Source organism: Xenopus tropicalis, chromosome 1 (assembly GCF_000004195.4).
Source record: "Xenopus tropicalis strain Nigerian chromosome 1, UCB_Xtro_10.0, whole genome shotgun sequence".
Taxonomy (NCBI): Eukaryota; Metazoa; Chordata; class Amphibia; order Anura; family Pipidae; genus Xenopus; species Xenopus tropicalis.
The window spans coordinates 145,289,217-145,313,611 of record NC_030677.2 but is presented as its reverse complement, the minus strand read 5'-3'; the positions used below and the strand labels follow the sequence as shown (position 1 = coordinate 145,313,611).

The window sequence follows — 24,395 nt, the reverse complement described above, 5'->3', positions numbered from 1 at the left end:
AGCAGGAAGCTACAAAGACCAAGCTGCTATATTAAACAAACTGAGGGAGCTTCTAGGGCTCTTTACTCAGGTATGGTAATGCTTTCTCCAGAATAAATATAGCATTCTAGGTGACACTAATGCGGTAAATCCATTGGCAGTAAAATGCCAAAATGACTTTCCTTCTCCTTTAAGTCAACATATGACTTAAGTCACAAGGGCAATGCATGGCTTTATTTACAAACCAGCATTTAACAAAGGTGTATAGTTTAATGCATTTAGTCTGTAGGAAGAGTGTTGTGGCAAAGCTGGCAAACCTTAGTTAGACTGCAAGCAGACTTAAAATTTGGTGACAGGTTTCAACGACAGCTTTTTTTCCACAAACACTCTAATACTAGATCACCCTTTACCAGGTGGCGAAGCCTTTATTAAAAAACCTAACTACTTATTTTTCTGTCCCTTGTGCTGGCCCTTTAAGGGTAAATATCATTGCAGGTCATTGCATAGTCAGGCAAAAAATATATGGTATCTTGCGATTAGTTTACTGTCCGAGACCGAGGGCGCAAGCTTCCAGATGTTGGCTGAAGCTCTACTGTTTTCTTCACCTGTAACTGCGAGTGCTCCTTATACCACTCCTAGGTAAGAGAGACAGACAAAATTGTTTGTGAATCCACACTCTTGGCTCTACCTATGCTGACCAGAAAAACCTGCACTACACTGATAAGCCCCAAAAGGGCAAAACCAGTCTGTAGTTGGGAATACGATCAGCTACTATCCTGGCTTCTGCTTTAAAAACCCAGTGGGTGAGCTTTAGCCCATAGGTTAAACCCATGAAAATTTGATTTTTTTGGAGCTCTTTCGGATGATTTCCAAGAATTCCTTTTGTCAAATTTCAAATATAAAACAGGAAGGAGGATGACTTGTCATGCCACTTCCTTTTGATTTTGGATAGTATAATTCTTCATACTTTGAAACAGAGTGTAGTATACAATATAGATATAGGATCTATTATTCAGAATGTTTTTGACCTGGGGGTTTCTGTATAAGATGTAGAACTCCATGCCTTAACACTACTACAACTTAGTGCAACCATGCTGCTTGTGAAGCTTGCATTTGCTTTATCGGCTTTATGAAATAATTATTTTTGAAATGTGAACGATAATCAGAACTCTCCGCCTATTTGCTTTTAATTTGTCTGTGCAATAGGCTTTCATCCTGCCAGTTGATGAATCTTCAGGGGTACTAATGTGTTTTCTTTCTCAATAAAATGCTCATTCACGGTATACCATTTAATAAGGGACTAGTCTAAATCTTATTATTAGTGCATATAATCAAAGTATCTGATCCAAGAGTAAATTTTTCCATGCCTTACAAAATTGTTTTCAGACACTGTATGTTCTATAGAGGATTATGCCTACAGATTCTGCTAATGCTCTTACCTGGATCTCCTCTTCATACATCTTCCTGCTCAGGTCACTTTTGGTTCTGGATCTACGACCCAGGAACAGGATAGAAGGAGACTGCCAGGGTAAAACAAAAAACTACAAATTTGGAAGCCGATTGGATAAGAGAGGATGAATGGTAGAAAATTAGGCAAATAATTCTGGGTGTCGTTGTCTAAGAACATGTAAACTGACCAATGGGTTAGAGGAAAATAATAACATGGTGACTGGAAAAGCAAATTACAATGGACCCACTTTTATCTTGTGAGTGCATAGGGACACATAATATTAACGCACCTCATTAGACTGTAGGTGAGACAGCAATTTGCGCATTTGACTTCTTTCATCACTGCTTTGAGTATGTCTGAGAATAAGTGTTAGTTCCTCTTTCCCCACCTCCATCTCTAAGGTGATCCCCTTTTCATCTACAAAAAGGTACAAAACAAATTCTGAAAAACATGGCATTGCTAGTCAGGTAGGCTGTACTATTTGCAAAGCAGAAAGAAGGGACTTGTCTGATTACATGGATTCCAGAGGGTAAAAGAGGCCCAAAAACAACTAAAGAGAAACCAAGATTTTGTGTACATACTACTTGGATTATTTAGAAAGTCTTGGACCACCATACCAGATTAATTTAAAAGACAATATTTGTTGTATTTCTAATCTTGATATGCACTAAGGGGTACTAAACAAATGTTGGGCAGCAAAAAGGGAGCATGAACAACATGCAACTTTTATCCAGCCTGGTGCTGTATGGAACAAGCACTATACCTAATCTGAGGATAATCACTGAGGGTACATTTTATGGAAAACAAAAAATATTTATTTTCTGTGTGAATTTTTATGAGCTGAAGCAGACATATGTCAGTCACTGTGTCTATTATTTATCACCACTGCAGGATTTCTTTCCTACTGTTGTGGAGTTTTCACAAGATTACCTCTGCTGAGGCAGCACCCATTCATCAGCCATATGCACACATAAGTACACAGAAGTTTAATGTTACTGTACTAACACATTCATTGATTTGTGCCTTTACAGACCAACAGGAGAGCCTAATTCAGCAGACAACTTAGAATTACAGTCTACTACCTTCAGCATCTCTGTTCTTCCTGCAGTAATTCATACGAAATACAAAGGAGTCCAATATGCAAGCCACAATTATGGTGAGAACCACCTATGCAGAAAAACGGATATGACCCATATTACTGTGTAAGGCACATGAAAGGGGAGATAAATAAAGCAAACTAATCACTTACCATTGTAACTATGTAAAACACCATAAAGTAGAGGCGAGCCCAGTGAGATGTTTGGGAGGTGACACCTTCCTGTTAACCGGAATATTATATTTTAGCTATTTATGGTCATCCTTGTAAACACATTGCATATTTACATATATATTACTTTGCAGTCCTTCTCTCTGATGTCTGCTTTAACAGGGAGCACTGAATGGCCACAAACATCTGTTTGTGGATAAATTATTTTGAAATATTGGTATCTTTGGAGGGATTGCAATCATTATAACGTAGTACTATACCAAATGGCATAACTGCATGCAAAGAGCATTGGTTCTTTTATGCATCTGACTGAAAGTAGGGATATAACAATATTACTGGGACCACAGAAAAAATATTTAAGAGAAGCTGATGTTTCACATATTGAAACCATGCATCAGTAAGAATCCTATTTTTCTGATTTGTGTACATCAGAGAGTCCAAATAAAAATGAGGTTTCACTGTAAGAGGTATACTATGCAGAGAGAACTAAATAACCCCATACTGCTGCCAATTTAAATGCAGCAGTATGATGATATGATATACCACACACAATGATATACTGAGACAAGTGAACTTGATCTACCTTTTTTCTTTTTATTGTTTTTAATGCAAGGGTGTACCTATTATGGCGCCTACTAAGCAGAGATCAAATTCTTTCTATAATATATAGTTTTAAGCTCTAAATTTTATTTTAAGGTGAACATCCCTTTATTTTTACTATTCTATATCATACTAGTAAATTTTAAAAGCATCATAGTTAGTGAATATTTATATCTAGTTTCTGTTGATATAAATGCAGAATACTGGAACATTTACTACTCTAGCAAGACCAACAGAATGTTAACAAAGGTGCTTTACTGATCACAAACCATGTTTTCTACATACCTACCTATACATTTTTTTACTCAATAAATCTACTGTGATCTAGCTCACCCACTGAAAAAAAAAATCACTGTTGCAGTATCCTCTCCCATACGCATTTTCTGAATTTAGCCTTTGTTATCAAGAAACTCACCATGATTATATACCAATTATTAACCACCGTCAGCTCAAATAGTGTCACTAAACAGAGAAAGGGAAAGATAGAGTAATGTCAACCAGACATTGTGCATTAACAAATAATATATTGAAAGATCAACCACAGAGGGTTATAAAATTGGAGCAGTTACTAATACCTTTATCAATCTCTATTCACCATTATCACATTTAGCAGCAATGTACACACACACAAATATTTTATCTACAAGCAGAATCAGAAAATGTAGAAATTGGTTGCTACTAAATATGGAGATTTCCGACTTCAATTATTCACCTTTCCCACTAGATCACTAGGTCACCCAGGCTGTTTTTTGTACTGGGATTATAACACAACAGGAGAGCTATAAGACCATTCATCGTAAGAAAAAATAGCCTTTTAAGCAAGTCTACAACTGCAAGCTGAGCATTTTACACCTTCTTAGACATTAGGGGAGATAATGAAACTTACAGTTCATGTTTCTGTTAGACAAGTAGAAAGAAAAAATTAAACAAACATACAGTGGACCGTGTTTTATTATTTTGTTCATACTGAAAATTGCTCCATTCATTTCTTCATAACATGGCTGCTGAGTCAGTCACTTGATTGAATCTTACTAGGGTTAATATTCAGAAACTCTAGGCACATTTTTCCATTTTCAGCCCAAACACCACATTGTTCCGGTTAGTTAAAAGCAAATGTGTTTGATACTCCATCAAATATGAAAAATATACTGTCTATACTTTCTAATACAAGGATTCTGTATCACATGCAGTTTAGGATGGGTCAACATAATCAACCTGTTTTAAGTGAAACGTTATACTACAATAGAAAAGAGTCCTAAAATTAAGTTAAATAAACTATTTTTTAATGTCATAAAACTGTATCTTCTGAATTATGTTTCAATGAAGAAGTAGTTCACCTCGCCAGGTGTATTTTTACAACACGTCTTATTTACTAAAAATTGAAAATACTTTTTTTCAAGAGAAACGTGGTGAATTTTCTCCTGGTGTATACACTTGTAGTGGGGAAAATTCTTTAGAGAATTTTCGCCGTGAAGAAATTACGTATGTGGAAAATTATTATGGAGGGGGTGATGTAGATAATTAGATGGTACTTTGATAATGGAAGTTCGTCAGTCTGAACCTAAAAAAAATTCTCTTGGTGAAAATTTGTGCTCCTATTTAATTGGAGGATTTTCACTGGAGACATTTCAAATGGATAAAAGAGGTGAACAAAGAGAATTTTCACCACTACAAAGTTAATTCTCCAAAACTTGTATTTTCCATTTAGTAAATTTGCGATGTTGAGGGGAGTCGTAATTTTTGGTGAAATTACTCTAAATTTTTACTTTCACCCTTTAGTAAATATGACCCATGGTATCTGCCAGTAGATACAAGCATATTAACCTGACCTACAGCACTTATATTTGCCTATTTGTGTCTGTAAGTTACCCTCCCATATAGATTGTAAGCTCTACGGGGCAGGGACCTCCATCCTCTTGTGTCTTTGACTCTTAACTTATTGCAACTGTATTTATCTTGTATCTATCTGTATTTATTGTTATACTTTGTATTTATCTATTATCTTAATAATCCCCTGTTTGTATTAATGTATTCTACTGTATAGCGCTGCGTACATAAGTAGCGATTTATAAATAAAGATATACATATATACATTTCCTACATTTGTTTAAGAAAACGTATTTTGCCCTCAGCCTTACCAAAGCTGTTAAGAATATTGTTAAAGTTGTTCAAGTAGTAGTAACCCTCCTCAAACTGAGTCTGGTTGCCTACAGTGCGATTAAGCCATCTGTAAGAGTCTGCCACAGTACTGGTGCTGAAGGAGTTAAACAGAAGTTACTCAAAGTTAAGCAAGTGTGAGATGAGATGTAAAAACTGTTACAAAAAAAAAAAAAAAAAAGCCATATACTTAGCTTGTAGCTCAAGCTATGACACCCACAATACTGTAACTAAGGCATTACATCCATTACACAGATTATCATATACAGTAAGTTGCTGTGTTTAAGATGTACCTTCAGAGCCCTGCATACTGGCAAATGCAAGTAAATTCTCTTAGTGTAGAGACATATAGAACAACTAATAGAAATGACCCAAGTTTATACCAGTAATACCCCTAAAAAAGGAACTCGTAATCCAGTTTATTATAGAATGCTCCAACATGTTATTTTTCCACAGTGCCTAAAATGCATAACAGACCCTGGCATGGCATGACACTGTAAATTGATTAGGGCTAAGGGGGGGAAAAAGTAAAGCGCTCAAAGTAAATGCAAACTTGTATCATGTAGATACAGAATCTCTCTTTTAAGCAGTTTTCTTAAAAAATCAAAAAACCTAGAAAGAAAGCATATAATGTGTGCATAAATCTATACCACATACTAATGTCTATTTAATGAAAAATACAAGATAAACCCCACTACTGAATAAAGCTGGCTATACATGCCCAGGATTGGTCAGTTTGAATTATCTCAACCATTTCCAATTACACGCCTGTTCATCTGGGCATATATGCCATGCTGGAGCTTGATGTATAAAGACCATTGTGCCATACTATTGGGTTCCAGATGATCTGTCCCTTTAAAAATGTAATCTGCCAATGCAGAATGTTGGCAGGCACATGAGTAAGTGAAGAAGAACCACAGCTCTTGCTCACTTCATATTGCTCTAATTTATTAAGCTGTTTGCCCAAATGTACAGAACAATGGAGGGTGGCCATTTACACTGAACCCTCCATTCGGTCAATGTGATAATTGGTCCAATATAGTGGAGGACCAGTGTATGGCCACCTTAAAGCATATTTTCCCTACATCACATAATTCTGTGTCAGATTAAGTACCCATTTCCTTTTTTTTCAGCCACTAGTGTTTCCTCCTTCGAGGTACAAAGTCATTTAGGCAAAGAAAATGCAATATTTCCCATGCTTCCCTCATGCTAATATAAGAAAGAAATACTTTAGCAACTCTTTATTGTTAATGAATAGTCTACTGAATATACTTAGTTACTGAATTACTCACTTGCAGCAGTTGGGATAAAGCACGCCAGAGAAGAACTCCATTCCAACAATTGAAAAGGAATAATAGAAGATCAGAAGCGTCAATCCAAGACTGTGGTAGATAATAATAATTAATTATCAACACGTTAACTAGGGCAGTGGAAAATACATAAGGTAGGCACAGACATCAGAGGAACTAGCAAATAAAAAGGAGATGTGGGCTGACTATATATGCAGCTTTTAGATTTGAAAGAAAAGGCATTAGGAGGATACCTTGCCATCCTTGGAAGAAGCTCAAACATGGTATCTAACACTGTTCGGTAACGTTTCTTCATTTTAAAGAGTCTGAATGTATAAAAAAAAAAAAAAAAGATAATATTGATGGTCAATAGGCATCAACAGATAAGACAGATGCTGGCACAAACTGTGCTTTGGCTGAAATTGCCCAGGGAACATACTGTACATGTAAAACCTTAAAAAGGTTTGTCTTCCATGTTTAATGCTCAAAATATAACACCAAAATGCCCGATATTAACCCTTGTCTTGTAAAACTTCAGCATGGATTATTTTTAAAGCAATTTTCACCTGAAATGAAAAAAAAAAAGACCCACACTGGCAGTTTCAAAAAAGTGGCACTGGTAGCAATGGGTGGAAAGTATAGGGCATGTTTTGAGAATGGAAAAACAACCTAAAAAATGCCCTGAAGTGATACATGTACCATGGGCTTTAAAACCTGTAATCATAACAGTACCCACACCCTCAAAGCAATGCATTGCACTAACCTAAGAAGTTGTAAGGGCCGGAGAACCACAATGAAATAGAAAGGCTTCATGTTGAAGGCCAGTACGAGGAGCCCAAGCAAAGCCAATAAAGTCACAGAGCAGTCAAAACTGGAAAAGCAAAATGTGAAACATAATACAACACCTGCACACAAAAACAAATGTACAGGATAAAGGAAAACAAAGTTCTAATACTTCAAAACATAACAGTAAACTAAAACCCTGTACTTGAATAGATTAAATATTTCTTTATACAGATTGACCTTTATAGTTTAGACACACACATAGGAGTGAAAATATTTTTTGGACTACATTAGAGGAAATGTAACTCCTAGAAACAAATTAATGTGAAATTGCTCAGAGCATTCTTTTAATAACATTTGCAATCACCATTATGTCTTTTTCTATTTTTTGAGATATTAGCAGTTTTTAAACCGCTAACTTCCCAGAATGTGTCAGGTTAATATAAGAGAAATACTCACAAATTCCATCCTGATGTGAAGTATTCCACTGGGCCTAAGCCTGTCAACTTAAGTAGCAATTCAGAACCATATACTGTAAGACAGGGAGAAGTTGTGTGAGTATTCGGACCACAAACAATATGTGGGCAAGAGAAGTGGACACCTACTTGTGAGAAAAACAATGTAGCTCCAAGGAACCCCTTCTGGAAAATAATTTCCACCTAAAATAAGATTGAATGTTTAACAATTAATTAGCACCTAGCAATTTTTTTTACATATACAACGTCTGTTGATATTAAGGATTAAAACTCTAACCATAAGAACAACTGTCAATGCTAGACTAGAGGTAAAGCACTATAAAACATATCACATGCAATCTGAGAAGATTATATTCAGTGGTGGGAAGTAAAGGCTTGAGTCACACTGCTATATTATGATTTTTTAATAATAGGCTTTTGTCTGTAGCCATAAAAGATATAGCAAGTCATCTTTTTTATTCATATGTTGGCATAGGCTATCACATTTAATGGAAGACCAGAGAAAACAGTAATGATTCAAAAAAATCTTAAAATACTTTATCAAATGTAATGCTGGGACGAGGACCTCTAGAATAAACCTCAGAATAATCATGTGAAGGCAGAGGACAGCTCTCCATGTACTGTAAGAGTGTGCAGATGCATTTCAGATAATGGGAGGATGGTGACAGAATAATGACAGATCTCACCTTGCAACATGAATGTCTCTGCCAGAATCCAGAAGCCATTGATAGCAACTACTGCATCTGCGCAGACAAAAAAGTATCATACTTTTTTTTTAACCTGATGGACTCTGCATCAAATTAATGCTTTAGAGATATATCATACTAGGCAAGTGTCTATGTAACCTGGAATAAAGCAAGAGCAAATTTTTAATTTAGACAGGTGCCTACTTACACATAATATACTGGAAGACCCTGGAGTTTGCCAAAACATTCACACCTGAAAGAAAAACATAAACATTCTTAATACAGTTGCAAACTACTTATTCCCAGTATCCCTGTTTTAATAAGAAGAATCACACATATAGTGGTCAGTCTTTGGTGAATAGCCAGATTACTCTTGTAAAGTGTTATCAGTCCGATTTATATATTCCACTTTTACTGCACCTTTAAATATCAGGAGTGCCGTGGGAGGCAGGTCATCAAACCAGTGCTCACGTATCTTCTGCACCTGGCAAGAACAAAAGAATGGAAGACAGCTGATCGGTACAACATACAGCATATGCAACAAATACTAACTTAATGGTTATATCTATGCAGAGCTGGTACATAAGTGGGGCAAGCACATGGATTGGATATGCAGCATGCATTACATGGTAATTACAGTATGCTCTGTGACACATAACTAGCATGAGTTAAAATATGCATCTTTTCAGACATCAGCATCACAAAATTAAATTAACTGGAATAAAAAAAAACAGGCCTTTGAAAACCAACCAGTAATCCCTGTGAAAACTGTAAGGACAGGTAAATATCTTACACTTACCTTCCACTTTAATTCAACAACTTCATAGAAATGGTAGAAGTCTTTCAGTCTAAATTAAAATAAAAGAAATTAATCATAGCATGCCAGGACAAAGCAAGTGCTAATGATGAAAGTAAGAATGAAAATAGAAATGTAAGTTTAAACTTATTTGTTTTAGACAAACTTTGTGGATTATATAAGGCATGAAAGGACTGACACCTGTATGTGTGCAAATGACAGCTGCAAGGAGAGTAGAAATCTACACCTAAAAAAATCGCCAGTCCATGATTCAGCAGGTATGCAATACCTACACAGAATAGTAATGCATATCTGTATATACATATGGGCAGGTTCTTTAGCATTTTCACATTGAAACACATTTGTGCCTGTTTTTAAATATGAAGATGAATATGAATAATTATACCACTGGAGGGCCATGAACAAATCCCCACCCCAGCCAAAAGTGCTCTAAATATAATTACCGAAGATTTTCTGCCTGACTTTGTTTCAAGGCTCTGTATGTCAGGTAGCGATCACGGGCTGACATACTAGGCTTATAGAACTTCATCATTCCATTGAAGTGACGGAAAGAAACTCCTGAAGTACCCTGTAGGGATTTTTTTTCCCCATCAGAAAACTATCAAGGTGCACACTAAATACTCAAAGATTATACATTGCTAAGATAAAACACCAGTTAACCAATTTCTTCTTATAATAAAGATATTTTTTTTACAGTACATGCAGCATAAATCATTCTGTTGGCTGTTGAAAGGCACTATTAATAAACCCCTAGTTAATAAGAAAAGTGCTGTAGCGCTATTGCACTATTATATTCAGAAATTGCAGTAATATGTCAAGGAAATAAACACCTATGGCTTATAACACGTACTACTTTACTAAACAAAATGGCTACAGACAGACAATCGTAAACAATACACACAATGCTAAATGTACTTAAGTGAAATAAAACAGTTATATAACTTAATACTTAGCTTTATTTAGCTGGTGAAGTTCAACAGAAGATCCTGAAGAGCTGCATTCTTTCACAAGAAGGCACAACCCCTGGGCATTGAAAGTAGCCACCTTCAATGGGAGATTACATGTCTACACTTGTTAAAGCCGCACACCTGTCGCTGCTATACTCACTGCAATAGTGGTGCAAGCCTTCCGCAGGACTGGCAGGTCCTTATCCTCAAACTGTTTCTTTAACGGAGCCGCACACAAACATATGCAGTTGGGGAGCTTACCCCATTTATTATGACCACCTTGATCAACGTTTCGGGGGGGGATACACCCTCCCTTCGTCAGATTACATGTCTAGGCACTCTCAAAGTCCTAGATGAGATTCCACTGAACAATCCTGTGCCAGCTCATTTCTTGGGTACTCTGAACCAAACTTCACAACCTAAGCAAGCTCCACCTGTAACATAGGGACCTATCACAACAATCATAGAATGATCTCTTCCATATTCCTGTGTAATAATCTAGAGCAACCCTCTCTTAGATAGTGGGAAAAAGAAATGAAAACAGGTTCTAGGTGGGGTACAGTGTCTGTGGTGTGAAGATGCCCAGGGTCTTTTGCTTAGTGTTTTCTGTCTCATGTTTGCAGGCTACTGTGTTAGAGATAAAATGGAAATATCAGTATTTCTATGCAGGCCTACACATCTGAAAAACCTACATTATAGGTATTTATCACACCAGGTGTATTATAGTGAGATGAAAAAATAAAAATGCTTTCTGTTGTGATATGTAAATGATGGTATACACTCTAAATTGAAGAAAATGGCACCATTTAATCTTAGATCTCCTTTATTGTCATTGTTAGGAGATCTGGGATTAGAAAGCCAGAATCATCAGGTCACTGCCGTTTCAAGGCAACTTGAGGAGCTGGAAGAGGGCCAGAGTAAACCTGGTAGAGCTTAAGGGCTGTGGCAGGGGGGGGCTACTTATCTCCCTGATATGCCATCTCACTGGCTAGAATGTAAATCGCCAGTGGGATGGCATATCAGGGAGATTTGTCGCGTGGTGACTAATCTCCCCATCTGTCACAGCCCTAAGAGTTCTACACCAAGGAAGGAAAGCCCCATAACAGAATAACACATAAACAGATGTGGGTAGATTTGTTGAAGCAGGAGTTCCAAGAGAAGATATAAATGGGGTACCTACAGCTGAGTTACATAAGAAATGGAAACGGGTGGTGGGCAACAAGGCAAATATTAGAGTTGCTGCCAGTGAGAATAATGGCCAACGCCAGGTCTTTTCTTTTAGTCAAACGACAGAAACCACAAAGGTAAAAAAAAGTCCAATTTAAATTGAGGCCTAACTGTCTTGAGTAAAGGACTGCTGCCAGAGTAGAAAAGAAGTTAGGTGCTATGTCTGTTGTAAAACTGGCCACATAGTAAGGGATTGTACCAGGTTTAAGTACTACAGAATCACTTCCTGGCATAAAGAAGGGGGTAATCAAAATTCTCAAGGGAGGAAAACCACCAGTCAGAGAACACGGATGCCATATAGTGTACCTAAAGCCCAGAAAGAATTGCTATGTGAGGAAAATTACAGTCTGCAAAATGCATGGCAAAGTTGTAAAAATTAACTAGGCTTCCTTAAAGTGTACCTGTCACCCAGACATAAAAAGCTGTATAATGAAAGTACTTTTCAAATTAAACAAGAAACCCAAATTCATTTTTATATTAACACATCCAAACCCATTATAAAGGCATTTAAAAATCCCAGCTGTCAATCATATATTGCCTGCCCCACCTCTATGTCTTAGGCAGACAAGTACTTTAACTTTCAATTCAGCTCTCAGTTTCCCCCTCCCTCCTCACCATCTAATTGTGTAGCCAGTGCATGGGCCTGGGCATCTGGTCCCCCATTCTGGCACATACACAAGATTTTAGGGTGATACAAAGCTTGCCTAATTAACAGTGTTCCCAAATTCTACCTGCCTATTTGCTGTGATTGTGTAATTCCAGGAGTGAGGGAAACAAGATTTATATTACTTATATAGTGTAAGTGAAGTTTATTTTGCTTAATAAACACAATAGTAAAGAATTTCAAATTATTTCTTAGGGTGACAGGTCCCCTTTAAATTTTAATTGTCTAGAATATCAAGACATCTTTTTCCCACTACTGGAGACGGGGAGTTTGCTCTAGATTATTATACAGGAATATGTTACAGGTGAAGTTAGCTTGCTTAGGTTGTGATGTTCCAAAAACAATGAGAGTACATTTAACATTGTGTGTATTGTTTATGATTATTTGCCTGTAGCCATATTTTTTAGTAAAGTAGTATGTGTGTTATAAACCATAGTGTGTGGATGTTTATTGACATATTACTGCAATTTCTGAACTTAATAGTGCGTTAGCACTACAGAAGCATATACATAATTTTTGTGCAATAACTGATTTCACGCTGCAAATAAAAAAAAATGTAATAATTTCTTTAAATCATGGGTCCATTAAATGGGCAATCCGAATGAATTTTTTTTGTTGGACATGAAAAAGGTTTTGCAAGAAGGATGACAAGGATTTTGTATTTAACAGAGGACTAAAACATTATGTATATATAGTATATTACTGCCAGCAGGCTCTGTATGTACATCTTCTAATCATCCTCATGAAGCTCTTACTATCCATATTTCTTGATACCTGTGTGCTATGAAGCAACTGGTAGCTGTGCTGAATTGCCGAGCGCTTGTGTAGTAACAGAGATTTGAACTTCTTCTTCTCAATATCATTAAAAGTATCAAACACAACCGCCAACAGCTGTAAGAAGAAAGTGACACTTCCAGAGACTGCAAAAAATAAATCAACGATTGGCGAGTGCCTAATTGAAAGACAGAAATTACTTACCAGGTTCATGATAAAGTACAGCTCAATAGATAGGTAAATGATGAAGAAAATACAGGACCATGGGTTGCGGGAATAAGCTGGCATCATAACGTCTGGGAAACTAAAATGTGAGTGTATGTATTGTCACCATATGATAAGGCTGATGTCTATAGTGTGCTGCAAAAAAGAAGCACTTACTTGGCAGTAGTGAGAAGAACAAACAGGCTTACAAGGCTGTTCTCTAGAGTGCTGAAATACTGGTAGGGAAAAGAAACACATTATAAACATGGAACAGGGAAAAAATCATGCAACAAATATTACATGATGATAACGAGTAGAGTTGATGTATATCTCAGCAATTATGCCATGTGATCTGGCTATAACTAACAAAGGGTGCCATGTGGTTGGCTATTACTGACAAAGGGAGGGTTTGACCCACAAAACAATGATGTTGCTCTGTACAATCAACTAGTGATCAGTGGCGATATTAGTACACTGAGGCCATGTGCATAGATCATTTAGTTTGGCTTGTGTAGTCAACCTGAACTTTTTAGAGGGTGAACCAGCTTTCAGTGAAAAAGCAGCAGAGACTGAATAAGCAAATCAATTATTTTGCAGGGTCATACATAAGCAGTGGTTACAAAAGTGAAGAACTTAATAAGTGTTTGTAGACCAGCATGACTCACCGGATCATTTGGGTCGGAAGAAAACAAGTAAAAACCTAGAAAAGTTCACAGGGAAACAGTTATTTTAAATTGGGTAACTTATATAGATATTTATATATTTATCTAAAAACCCATACAGCTTTAGATTTATCATTTTAATTGTAGTATTCAGCCATACAGCGACTGAAAGTAAAATCTTACTGCTTAATGGGATACTATTATGGGAACACATTCTGGTCTCTGAATCGATTAGTGAATTCTTCTCCACAATAACCACCTTGTGCTGATATCCTTTTTTTTTTATAGTCAAGGCATGCCTTGCCTTCCCAAGTGCTCCTCGCCCACATGAAGTGTGCTTTCATAAAATGAAGCCTCCCTTCACTGCTTTCCTGCAAACTTCAGCCTATTCAGATTATTCTGAATATTTTGTTGCTGTACAGGTGATAATCATTCGAAAATGTGACTGTGATTGAGCGGGATTTTCAAAGATTTAATTACCTGTCCAGCGCTGCAAAATGACAGAAAGACAAAACACTCCAAATCGTTCCCTATGTAATTACCCTCTATCAGAGACACCTGTCTTATAGCTGTAAGCTGCTTGTACTGATAATAGTTTACAGTCTCTGTGCTGCTAAAAAAACAAGAGACATATAATTTGAGTCCTATTCAATTTAAAGAGAAACAGAACAGATTAAATGAAATGCATATTTGTGGTTTGGCCAAGACAGAAAATGGTTCTTACCAAGTATGGCAAAAATGACCATAAAAAACAGTAGGAGAAGTAAGATGTCAATAAAAGGTGGGAGAGACTGGAAAATCTGGCGCAGATTCCTGTGGCGAAAGAAATTTCATTTTCAGTCTCTAAAAATGTGGTATGACAAGACAGGGCCTGAAAGAACAGGTGGTAAAGAATATATAATTGAGAGACTCATGCTTCATTTGGACTGCAGTAGGGATGCACAGAATCCAGGATTGTGTTCTGGATTTGGGCAAGATTTAGCATGATTCGGATTTGGCCGAATCCACGTGCCTGGCCGAACCGAATCCGAATCCTTAAAATCACATGAGTTTTCATCATATAAAGATGGAAGTTCTTCATACTGCTTTGCACACAGTTCTCTTCAACCCTTTTGTATGCTAATTTTCATATGAAAACTCATATTCGGTATTCAGTCAAATCGTTTCAAAAGGATTCAGGGTTTGGCCAAATCCCAAAATAGTGGATTTGGTGCGTCCCTAGACTGCAGAAATCCTCCCAGGAATATAAAAATGCAGTTTCTCAGTTACAATAACCTTTTATTAATTTGAATAGGAAAGACATTATGGAGACTATAGAGGATGCTGGCTCTGCCAAGTGTAGAATGCTTACTTTTTGGCTTCCCAAGTGACTAAGTCTGTTATAGCCAAAGGTCAAAGAAAACATTTGTTGGTTACTAGCCAGGTGCAAATTTCCCAGATGACCACACTGGTGTTTTTACTCAATCGCTACTTTGTTACATTACAAATCAAAGCAAATCACTCCCCTCATGCCTTGTTATCGTCTCTAATAATACCTTCTTACAGCCCCACAATATCTGCAATCCACTAGAAAGATGGGACGTAGGGCTCGCGTCACACGTACATGCGAAGTCTGTCTCACAAGTACTACTATGGCTTCTATAAACTGCACCACCAGCACAGCACTCTAAAAAGAAAAGAGCAGAGTAAAGTAAAAAAGAACACATCACTTTTCCACCCATTGGTTTACTTAGTACTCTTGCTAAGCCAATCCTTTAAACCGCATTCTTTAACATTATTTTCCTAATGTTCGATTTATGAGAGAGTGAGCACGCCATATGAAATGGTTTCATGATCCACTTACTAACAAAATTACATGCAGTCTTTACAGGAGAATCTCTGCCACCCTGGTAGTGGCAGGTGACTAACCAACAAATGTACAAGAGGACCACTACATTCATCAAGTGCTATACATTTCCTCCAGCAGGCTCAAACCTCCATACAATTCATTACAATATTTATGGAGGGTACATGATTTTGAAAAATTTCAATGACAAATACTAAAATGTAAGGTAGTGAAATATACATATGAGATTCTTGCTAGTCTGTGGTTTCCTCCACATATACAGCTGCTTTAATTTCTGACCTTCAGCATTGTTCTGCGGTGCCTCAGAAACGTCTTTCCCCCCAGCCATCTCATCTTCATAGCCAACTCAAACACCACCAATGCCAAGGCAAGTAGCTCAAGTGTGGCATGAACCTAAAATATAATAGGTATGAGAATAGTGCAATGTTTTTCATACACTTGCACAAATAGAAAAAGGAATACATGTATTATGTACTATTTCCCATTTAAATATATGTAGTAAATTTACCTCATATCAAATAAAAGTCTATTCCTGTATCACATACATGTATTGTAAAACTTCAGCCACATCTCCCAAATCTTTACATTGGTTTGGGGCAAAAAGACATATAGGACATAGGAGGGCAAAATGTATAAGGGTCTTCGGGCTGGGCAGGTAACACAGGATGAAAATGCATAACTTCACACAATTTAGAACATTTACAGATTATCTGAGATAGGAATTTCATGTGACAAAAAAGGATCAGGAAAAAAAAATAAACTAAAATATAAATACTGTACCACCTATACTATTTTATAACAAAGTACATATACATTACTTAAAGGGGATGTTGATCTTTTATAGGACTATGCAAAGAACTTCTCGCCAAACTGGAATATATATATAATATCAGTAAATATTGCCCTTTTACATCCTTGACCTGCCACTTGATGATGGGCTGTGTGCTTCCTCAGAGATCACATGACCAGAAATAATGCAGCTTTAACTGTAAAAGAAAGAAGTGTGGAAGCAAAAGACATAACTCTGTCCTTGGCTTGTTTGTGTGCACTGTGAATCCTATGATCCCAGGAGGCGGCCCTGAATTCTTCTAATATATATATAAAAAGTTGCTGCGATTTTTTTAAAAAATCGTGGCGACTAATCGCCCAGTGTGTCTTCGCCCTTAGGGTGAACCTCCCCATTTAAACAGATAAAAAAAGTTTTATCTTATAATACAAAACACAAAGTGAATCACTAATTCTATTTGCATTAGTAAGCATTGCTTACTATTGCAAAAACACAAAGTGATCCCTAATTCTATTTGAAAAGGTCCTCCTCTATAGTTGTGCCTTACACCAAAATGACAGTTGTATCAAATTTGATTTAAAAAAATAAATACATTTTAAAAAGTGCAAAGTACAGAGCACACGACACAAGAGAGCCCAGGACTTAACATCTGCCTTAAAGTCATATTACTAGCAGGGCTCTCTTTCACCTAGTACTTGACACCTGCCCTGAAGTAATGCTACTTACAGGGCTCTCTTTTTGCATTGTGTTTACAGACATAACTGATAAGCAAAAAACTCCAGTGAAACACACCAAAGCAATTTGTACATGATTTACATCAAGTTGCAAACACACTACTCTACAAAGGGCTAAAATTATGCTGGAATTCAGGGAAATAATGCTGCATTATGTGTAAAGATAAGCATTAAGTGTTGTGTGATAATTCTACACCTTGTGATTGCATTGCTATAACACCTATAGCACTTCACAGGTGGCTACAAGAAGAGATTTTTTTATTCTATACTTACATATATGTCTAGACGAAGAAATGGCACTGCAGGAGCTTCACACAGAGACAAAAGGAGCAAGAGAAGGCCTGTGCTGAGTTCTAACAAGTAGAACATGTGATTGTGGGCAAAATGATAAGCTGAGAGAGCCTTGGCATCACGAGGGTGTGTGTAAAACTTGTCATTATTCTTCCCCTCCTGAAATATTAAAAGGTAATTTTTTATAAATTTTGGAAAATTTCTGGAATAAAATGTACTGTTGTGTAACCAAAGTGGTCCACTAGAATTACACACTTTGTTTTAGTTTGATTTCTGCCTTGGTCACTTATTTTTATCAAAGATCAATTTTTAGGTTTGGATGTTCTATATGAGAGAGGAAGAAAGAAAAGGGGGGGGGGGACGATTTTGCCCATATAGATTGTTATTACAGATCAGTCATTATGAGCTGCGTTTACTGTATCTCTCTTTATAGTTTTTATGCTAATGTCACAGAAGGTGCAGCTTCAGCTTCTCTCCACCTGTGTTTTCTTTTCAGGCAGAAAGACGCCAGTGTGCTCCCCTTTACTCTGCCATGCCTCTGCACTATTACGCACAACCTGTGTGCAGACATACGAAATGGGCATCGGCACAAAACTGCATATACCTCATCTGACTTAAGTCTAACCCTTTTGAAACTCTGGAACAGCAACCAAAGAGACTGCCCTTTCCCCCATACCAGGTCTGTAAATAAAGTGCAGAGGAGCAAGTTTTAAGACCACCATATCTGCACCTCAGTGCTCAAACACTTTGGCGGTTAATGCCCAGCAGTACCATGCATGCTTGACCTGACCAGGTCCTGCTCTAAGTGAATTACTCATTCTGACAATGCAATTACAGAGGGAGACAGATTCTAAAGCTGCATGAATACTTGTACATTCATTCCTAGTGTCTGCCTAGATCAGAGGTCGGCAACCCGCGGCTCGTTTTGGCCTTAGGTGCGGCTCCGGTCAGGCTGGTGACTATCATCCTCCGCGGCGAGCAGCGCGCCTGAAAAGCCACTGAAAGACTAGTGACTACTAGTCTTTCAGTGGCTTTTCAGGCGCTGCTCTCCGCAGAGGATGATGTGTGTGCTGCCGCTGGCCGGCAGCCTATCAGAGAGGCCGCCGGACCGCGATGACGTCATCGCGCCGCCAGACTGCCGCTGCGCTGAAGAGGAGGACCGGGCTGAAGCCAGACTGCAGGAGGACCGGGCTGAAGGAAGGCGCGTGATTCGCTCTCAGGAGGTAAGTCACAGAGCCTGGCACATTATACTGGGGCTGGACTCTGGCACATTATAGGGGGGCCTGGACTCTGGCACATTATAGGGGGGCCTGGACTCTGGCACATTTTTTTTTTTGCGGCTCCAAGTTTTTTTTTCTTTTCGAAAACGGGTCCAAGTGGCTCCGTATGTCTTAAAGGTTGCAGACCCCTGGCCTAGATGCACCAATAAAAACCACAATAGCAGGCTTGCTAACATAACCGTCTGCACAGAGATGTTTATAAAAGCTCATTTAACAGCACCTCCACTGAACAGAACATGGATACCTATAGCCCAGCACCTTCCAAGTAAGTAAGAGGAGGTAAGAGTTGTCCCCTGATAATACCTTGAGGTAAGAAGATTGAATATTTGGGTACAGCCTGGCACCACGTTTTAGCATAAACACATAGCATAATGTATATTAATGATTAATAATCAAATGTTATGCTTGTTTTCTAATTATATATTAAATTTACACAGTTATGTAATACAACACAGTTAATATTTAATAGCATGCATTACAGCTAATGAATAACTATTTAAACAACATTACATTAATTAACGCTTATGTAGCAATGTTTCTGTCCAAGGATGGACTTTGTCCACCAATGACAGAAAATCTATTAAAGGAGACCTGCCCCCTAAGAAATAATTCTAAATACTTTTTTTATTGTGTTTGTCAAGCAAAATAAATCTTTAGCAACACTATAACATTTTTTAAAATTTTGTTTACTCCAATCTTAGACTTTCCATTCACAGCAAGCAGACAGTCACCATTTTGTGAAGACAAACAAGCTTTATATTAACCCAAAATCTTGTTTATGTGTCAGAATGGGAGACCTGATACCCATTCCCTTGCACAAGATACACAGATATAGACCATGAGGAGGGTGGGGGAATGAGAGGAGTGTGGCATCTAGGAAGTGCAGAACTGAAAGTGCTTAAGACATTGATGTGGGGTAGGCCATTCACGATTGACAGCTGGGATTGTTGAATAACTTTATAACAGGAATTTATGTTTAAATAAAAAAAATTGGGTTTTATATTTAATTTGCAAATTACTTTTACTATATGGATTTTCATGTCTGGGTGACAGGTCCCCTTTAAGCTACCACTAGGAAACTAGTCTTAACTTTTGTCTTGTACTAACCTGGAGGTAGATAGCCGCTTCCTGATATCGAGTTTCCCAGCTCTCCACTAAATTTTCTGATGCCTGGACTTGCTCTGAGGTGTATGTGAGGTCATATTCTTCTGTGGCTACAAGGGAGCAGAGTGTCTCTTTCAGAATTATCCATAAAATAAAACATTACTGATATTCAATAAATAAAGGCATACTTATAATATATATATTTGCTGTGGGTGACCAATATTAAACTTTGCCCTCTTTATTACATCGGACTGGGGGGTGCAGGGCTCACCAGGGCTACTGCTTTAGGGGTCACCACATCCCACAAAGGGATCAAGCAGCAGCCTTCACACCCCCTGCAGAGACCCCCACCACATGTCCAACCCTCTCCCCCAAACGTGCGTATATTAAATTTACCATCAGCGAGTCGGGGAAGGGAGATTGTCAGCTTGGGGGAGCGCCCCTGAAGGAATCAGGTGGTTAAAAACCACTGGGCAGCCCAGTACGACCCTGATAACACCTTAATGTTTAGCGGGGGAGTAAAAAATATGTGACAGCATCACAAACACATACTCCACTCCAGAATTAGAGACTTTTGTTCAGTTGCTTTCTATTTTTCTAAAATGTACATTTAGCTCCCTCTGGCATTTCAGTCTAGCAGCTCAGTAATCCATGGGCAGACTCTGAACTGTTGCAGTACAATATATGGTAAAGGTATGGGACCTGTTATCCAGAATGCTCGGGACCTGGGGATCTTTCCGTAATTTGGATCTCCATAACTTAAACTGCTAAACATCATTTAAAGGACAAGGCAACGCAAAATCTAATTTTTTGCCTAATAAAAGAAAACAAAATTCTAAGCAGCTTTGCAAATACATTTATTACAAATTTGTAATGGTTTTTGAGTTATTTGTATATATAATTGCTATTAAAAGCAGTGTCTGCCTGTCCTTTTCTATTCTCTGCCCTGGTGGGACTGTTGAAACAATGCAACACAAGGCAGCAGATTGACAGACCAGTATTGCTGGAGGAGACTGACAGTTGCAACATTGTTTAATAAGTAACAATCAGGATTTTAGAAAATGCTGCTTTCAATACCAATTACATTTACAAATAACTTTTAAAGCACTACAAATTTTTAGTTATTTCACATTGGAAAATTGTTTAGAATTATACTTTATTTTATTATGCAAAAATTATTTTTGGGGTTGACATGCCCTTTAAATATTGAATAAACCCAATAGGCTTGTTTTGCCTCCAATAATGATTAATAATATCTTAGTTGGGATCAAATACAAGATACTGTATAATTACAGAGAAAAAGGAAATAATTTCTAAAAATTAGAATTATTTGCTTATAATGGAGTCTATGGCAGATGGCCTTTCCGTAATTTGGAACTTTCTGGATAATGGGTTCTGGATAAGGAATCCCTTACTGGGAGAGCATACAAAAATATCATTTTTAAAGAGGAAGTCAAATGAAGAAGGAACTTTCAGAACATTGTAGTCCATAAAAATCCATGTCTTTTTTAAATGTTAAGGTATTAATTCAGATTAGTTCACAGGCTCAGAGAGGATGGAACACTTTCTAGTAAGTAGAACAGGTGCCCAGAAAAAAAAAGAAAGCTAAATTATAAAGAAAAAAAAAAACTGTTAATGATATATACTGAATATATTCATTGCTCATTATTCCCAAATTCACAACAAACTGGAAAAAACTTTTGGTCTCTTACTTGAAGTTTCTTCATGGTTTATGGCCTGCCCAGAAAGATCAGGGCAACCACCATTTTCTTCTAATGTAAGTATAAGTGGTTCATCATCCTCTTGTTTTTCAGCCATTCCCAAGAAATTCTGGCTACTTCTATCAGGTTTCCTTCAAGCTGTATTTTGATAGAAGTTTCATCCGTAATAAATAATCATTTCTCAAACAGCTGATCCTAGATTGCAAAGCATATACACATGCCAAAAAACCTCTTACTACTCTGAGCAAATTCCAATGCAGACACAGCACATCTTCACTGACACTGAAAGAAAGAGGCAGCCATTGTATAGGCTATAAAAATAAAACGTACATAACATCAGTGAGATATAATGTTTTAAAGCACCAATCAATAAGAATACATTTTGTTCTGTGCAATATCAATATTCATGAACAAAAATGCATATTTGGGGGGGGGGGAGGAAAGATCACTAAAAGATGCTTATGTGTAAAAAAATTATATAACAGTGCCTTTTGGGATGTCAGTGTTAAATGTCCTCTAGAATAGCAATTCATTCCTATCTGGAATGGTTTCAACTTAAAGTGCTACTATATAAATCACGAGAATGGGATCATAAGGAGAAATATGATGAATAATCTATGTAAAGGAAATGTGTTGCCGCTATATAAATAATAAGCAATAAATAATAAAAATATCACAAAAACAATTTGCCCAAAATATGTTATGGGCCACTTGCTCAGTTAATAAAGCTTTTTTATTCATCAAAAAACAGTGCCAAGTTGCACTAACTGAATAAATGTACTGAAATTCTATTAATCCCAGATCTTAGTGGGTTAAACCGAGCCAAGCTGTGCACTTGTCCACACAAATTTTGAGGCCAGCACACACAACAAATTGTGCTGCGCACAAAGAATTTTGTGCGGAAACACAACATTTTATGTATATTCTGACCTGAGCAAATAGTTTTTAAATTGCGCACACAAGTTTCAAATGTGCACATATAGCCAAAAAAAAATTAGAGAGAACATTGCCAGTAAGTACTCTATATGGTCTCTGTACCTACGCACTTATTTACCTTTGCAACAGAGTACAGGCAAGGACACACTAAGGGGCATATCAAAACATGAGTTTAGAGCTTAATACATAAAAAAACTCACCTATATTCTATTCATTCCTATGGGATTTTTAGAAGGGTATTTCTCAAATGGTGAACTCTAACTTTCACCCACTGATAAATAAGCTCCTAAAAATTACATACGAATAAATAGAACATGGGTAGGTTTTTATGTATTAAACATAAAAAAACTAAACTGACATTTTGATAAGTCTGTCTTGAAGCTTAGATAATCTGCTCTCATCCGTATCTCTACAGCACAGACCTGCGTGCAGCTGCACAAAGCATCATCCCACAAATGCCTGCTTTTGTGTTTTTCAGGCTGATCTTGATTCCTTGTAGCTGCACTCAGGCCAACGCTGTGTCTGTCAGTGGAGTTATACACAGGAGTGCATGAGAGTGGATCTGAGAGAAGTGAACCCTATACTTAGGGGCACATTTACAAAAGCACGAACGCTCGAGCGTTCATGCGAATGCTCCGAGTGTATTTTCGACGATTTTTTCGGGCGTCCGCACGACTTTTCCGTACGGCGCACGACTTTTCCGTACGGCGCACGACTTTTTCGGACGTTTGCACGAAAAAATCAGAAAAGTTTTACTGCTGTTTACAATTGTTCGGTACGAAAATTTTGTGACTTTCGGATCGCCAATACGATATTATCGTGACTAATACGATTTTTTCATAAGCATTTTCGTGATATTTGTGATCTTCCGAAATTTTCGTTTCCAATACGATTTTTTCCCATTCGTGATTCGGATTCGTGGATTAGTAAATGTGCCCCTTAGTGTGCCCTTGCCGTAAGTCTAATGTAATTTAATTTTAAAAGGAAAAATATGGCGTAACTACACCTTACCATTAAAACCTGTATTTTCTTCAGTTGGTTGATCAATGATTGAGCACACAAACATCACAAAATTTTGGCGAAAGTTAAAGGAGGGCAATATTTATGGATATGTATATTCAAATCTAATAGGATTCTTTGATAGGTCACTTACTAGGATATACATTATCTACTGATTTTGGTTCTGAATATTCTCTCTTTAATGTACCCACATGCTCTATGGCAGGAATTTGTCCTACATATCTCCCAGTGCTCCTAGCTTCCCTAATTCCCCTGAGCTAGTGCAGGCACCATGGGCTTAACTGCTACATCCAAAGAATGAATGGTGGAGAAAAACTGAGTCCCACAGTTACTGTACATATCATAACTGAAGGTCTTTTTCCCCACTAAGTCAGCTCCTTCCTGTCATCTTATTTGATACAACTTCCACCGCAGTTTCCGACATTATTTACCTAAAGATTCAGCATTGACCTCTCAGAGGTTGTCTCCATAGTTACACCTCCTCTCTACTTTCACGTCACGTTCTGGAATTCTAGGTTTCGGAGTCTCCCAAACTCTGGAATAACGGAATACAAGGTGCATCAGATCACTAAATCCCACCGAGTAACTATCACGTCTTCCGACCATGCGCATAAAACAAGCGCTTGGGATGCCGCTCGCTCTGCGCATGCGCAAAATTCCATTGCGAAAAGCTTTTACAGCGCATAAGGCAGCT

At 37.5% G+C, this 24,395-nt stretch overlaps 1 protein-coding gene across 4 annotated transcripts; it reads right to left on the bottom strand.

Moving 5' to 3' along the window:
* Window positions 1–381: 381 nt before the first annotated feature.
* Window positions 382–24,353, bottom strand: tpcn1 (two pore segment channel 1). 4 transcript variants are annotated; one of them, XM_012969890.3, is made up of 28 exons: window positions 24,133–24,353; window positions 21,737–22,056; window positions 20,028–20,134; window positions 17,623–17,799; window positions 16,108–16,221; window positions 15,518–15,648; window positions 14,707–14,795; window positions 13,986–14,020; window positions 13,498–13,556; window positions 13,321–13,420; window positions 13,117–13,233; window positions 9,948–10,072; window positions 9,487–9,535; window positions 9,108–9,171; window positions 8,896–8,940; window positions 8,688–8,744; window positions 8,131–8,184; window positions 7,985–8,057; window positions 7,506–7,613; window positions 6,997–7,068; window positions 6,746–6,835; window positions 5,435–5,550; window positions 3,712–3,758; window positions 2,679–2,747; window positions 2,512–2,596; window positions 1,719–1,846; window positions 1,419–1,499; window positions 382–614 (listed from the first exon to the last, which is right to left on the bottom strand). In XM_012969890.3, exons 2-28 carry the CDS (start codon window positions 21,840–21,842, stop codon window positions 516–518), a joined length of 2,397 nt encoding a protein of 798 aa, XP_012825344.2. In that variant the 5' UTR covers window positions 21,843–22,056; window positions 24,133–24,353; the 3' UTR covers window positions 382–515. The 4 variants fall into 4 exon arrangements, with proteins under 4 accessions (XP_012825344.2, XP_012825348.2, XP_012825354.2 ...); XM_012969894.3 differs by having other exon boundaries at window positions 21,737–22,027; XM_012969900.3 differs by having other exon boundaries at window positions 21,737–21,940.
* Window positions 24,354–24,395: the final 42 nt, after the last annotated feature.

Coding starts and splice junctions, on each gene's coding strand:
- tpcn1 (XM_012969890.3), bottom strand. CDS start 21,842: ATGGCTGAAAAACAAGAGGATGATGAACCACTTATACTTACATTAGAA. Junction 8,058..8,130: donor CTACATTGTTTTTCTCACAA/GTAGGTGTCCAC, acceptor CCTGTCTTACAG/TATATGGTTCTGAATTGCTA. Junction 6,836..6,996: donor CTTCTTCCAAGGATGGCAAG/GTATCCTCCTAA, acceptor TATCTACCACAG/TCTTGGATTGACGCTTCTGA.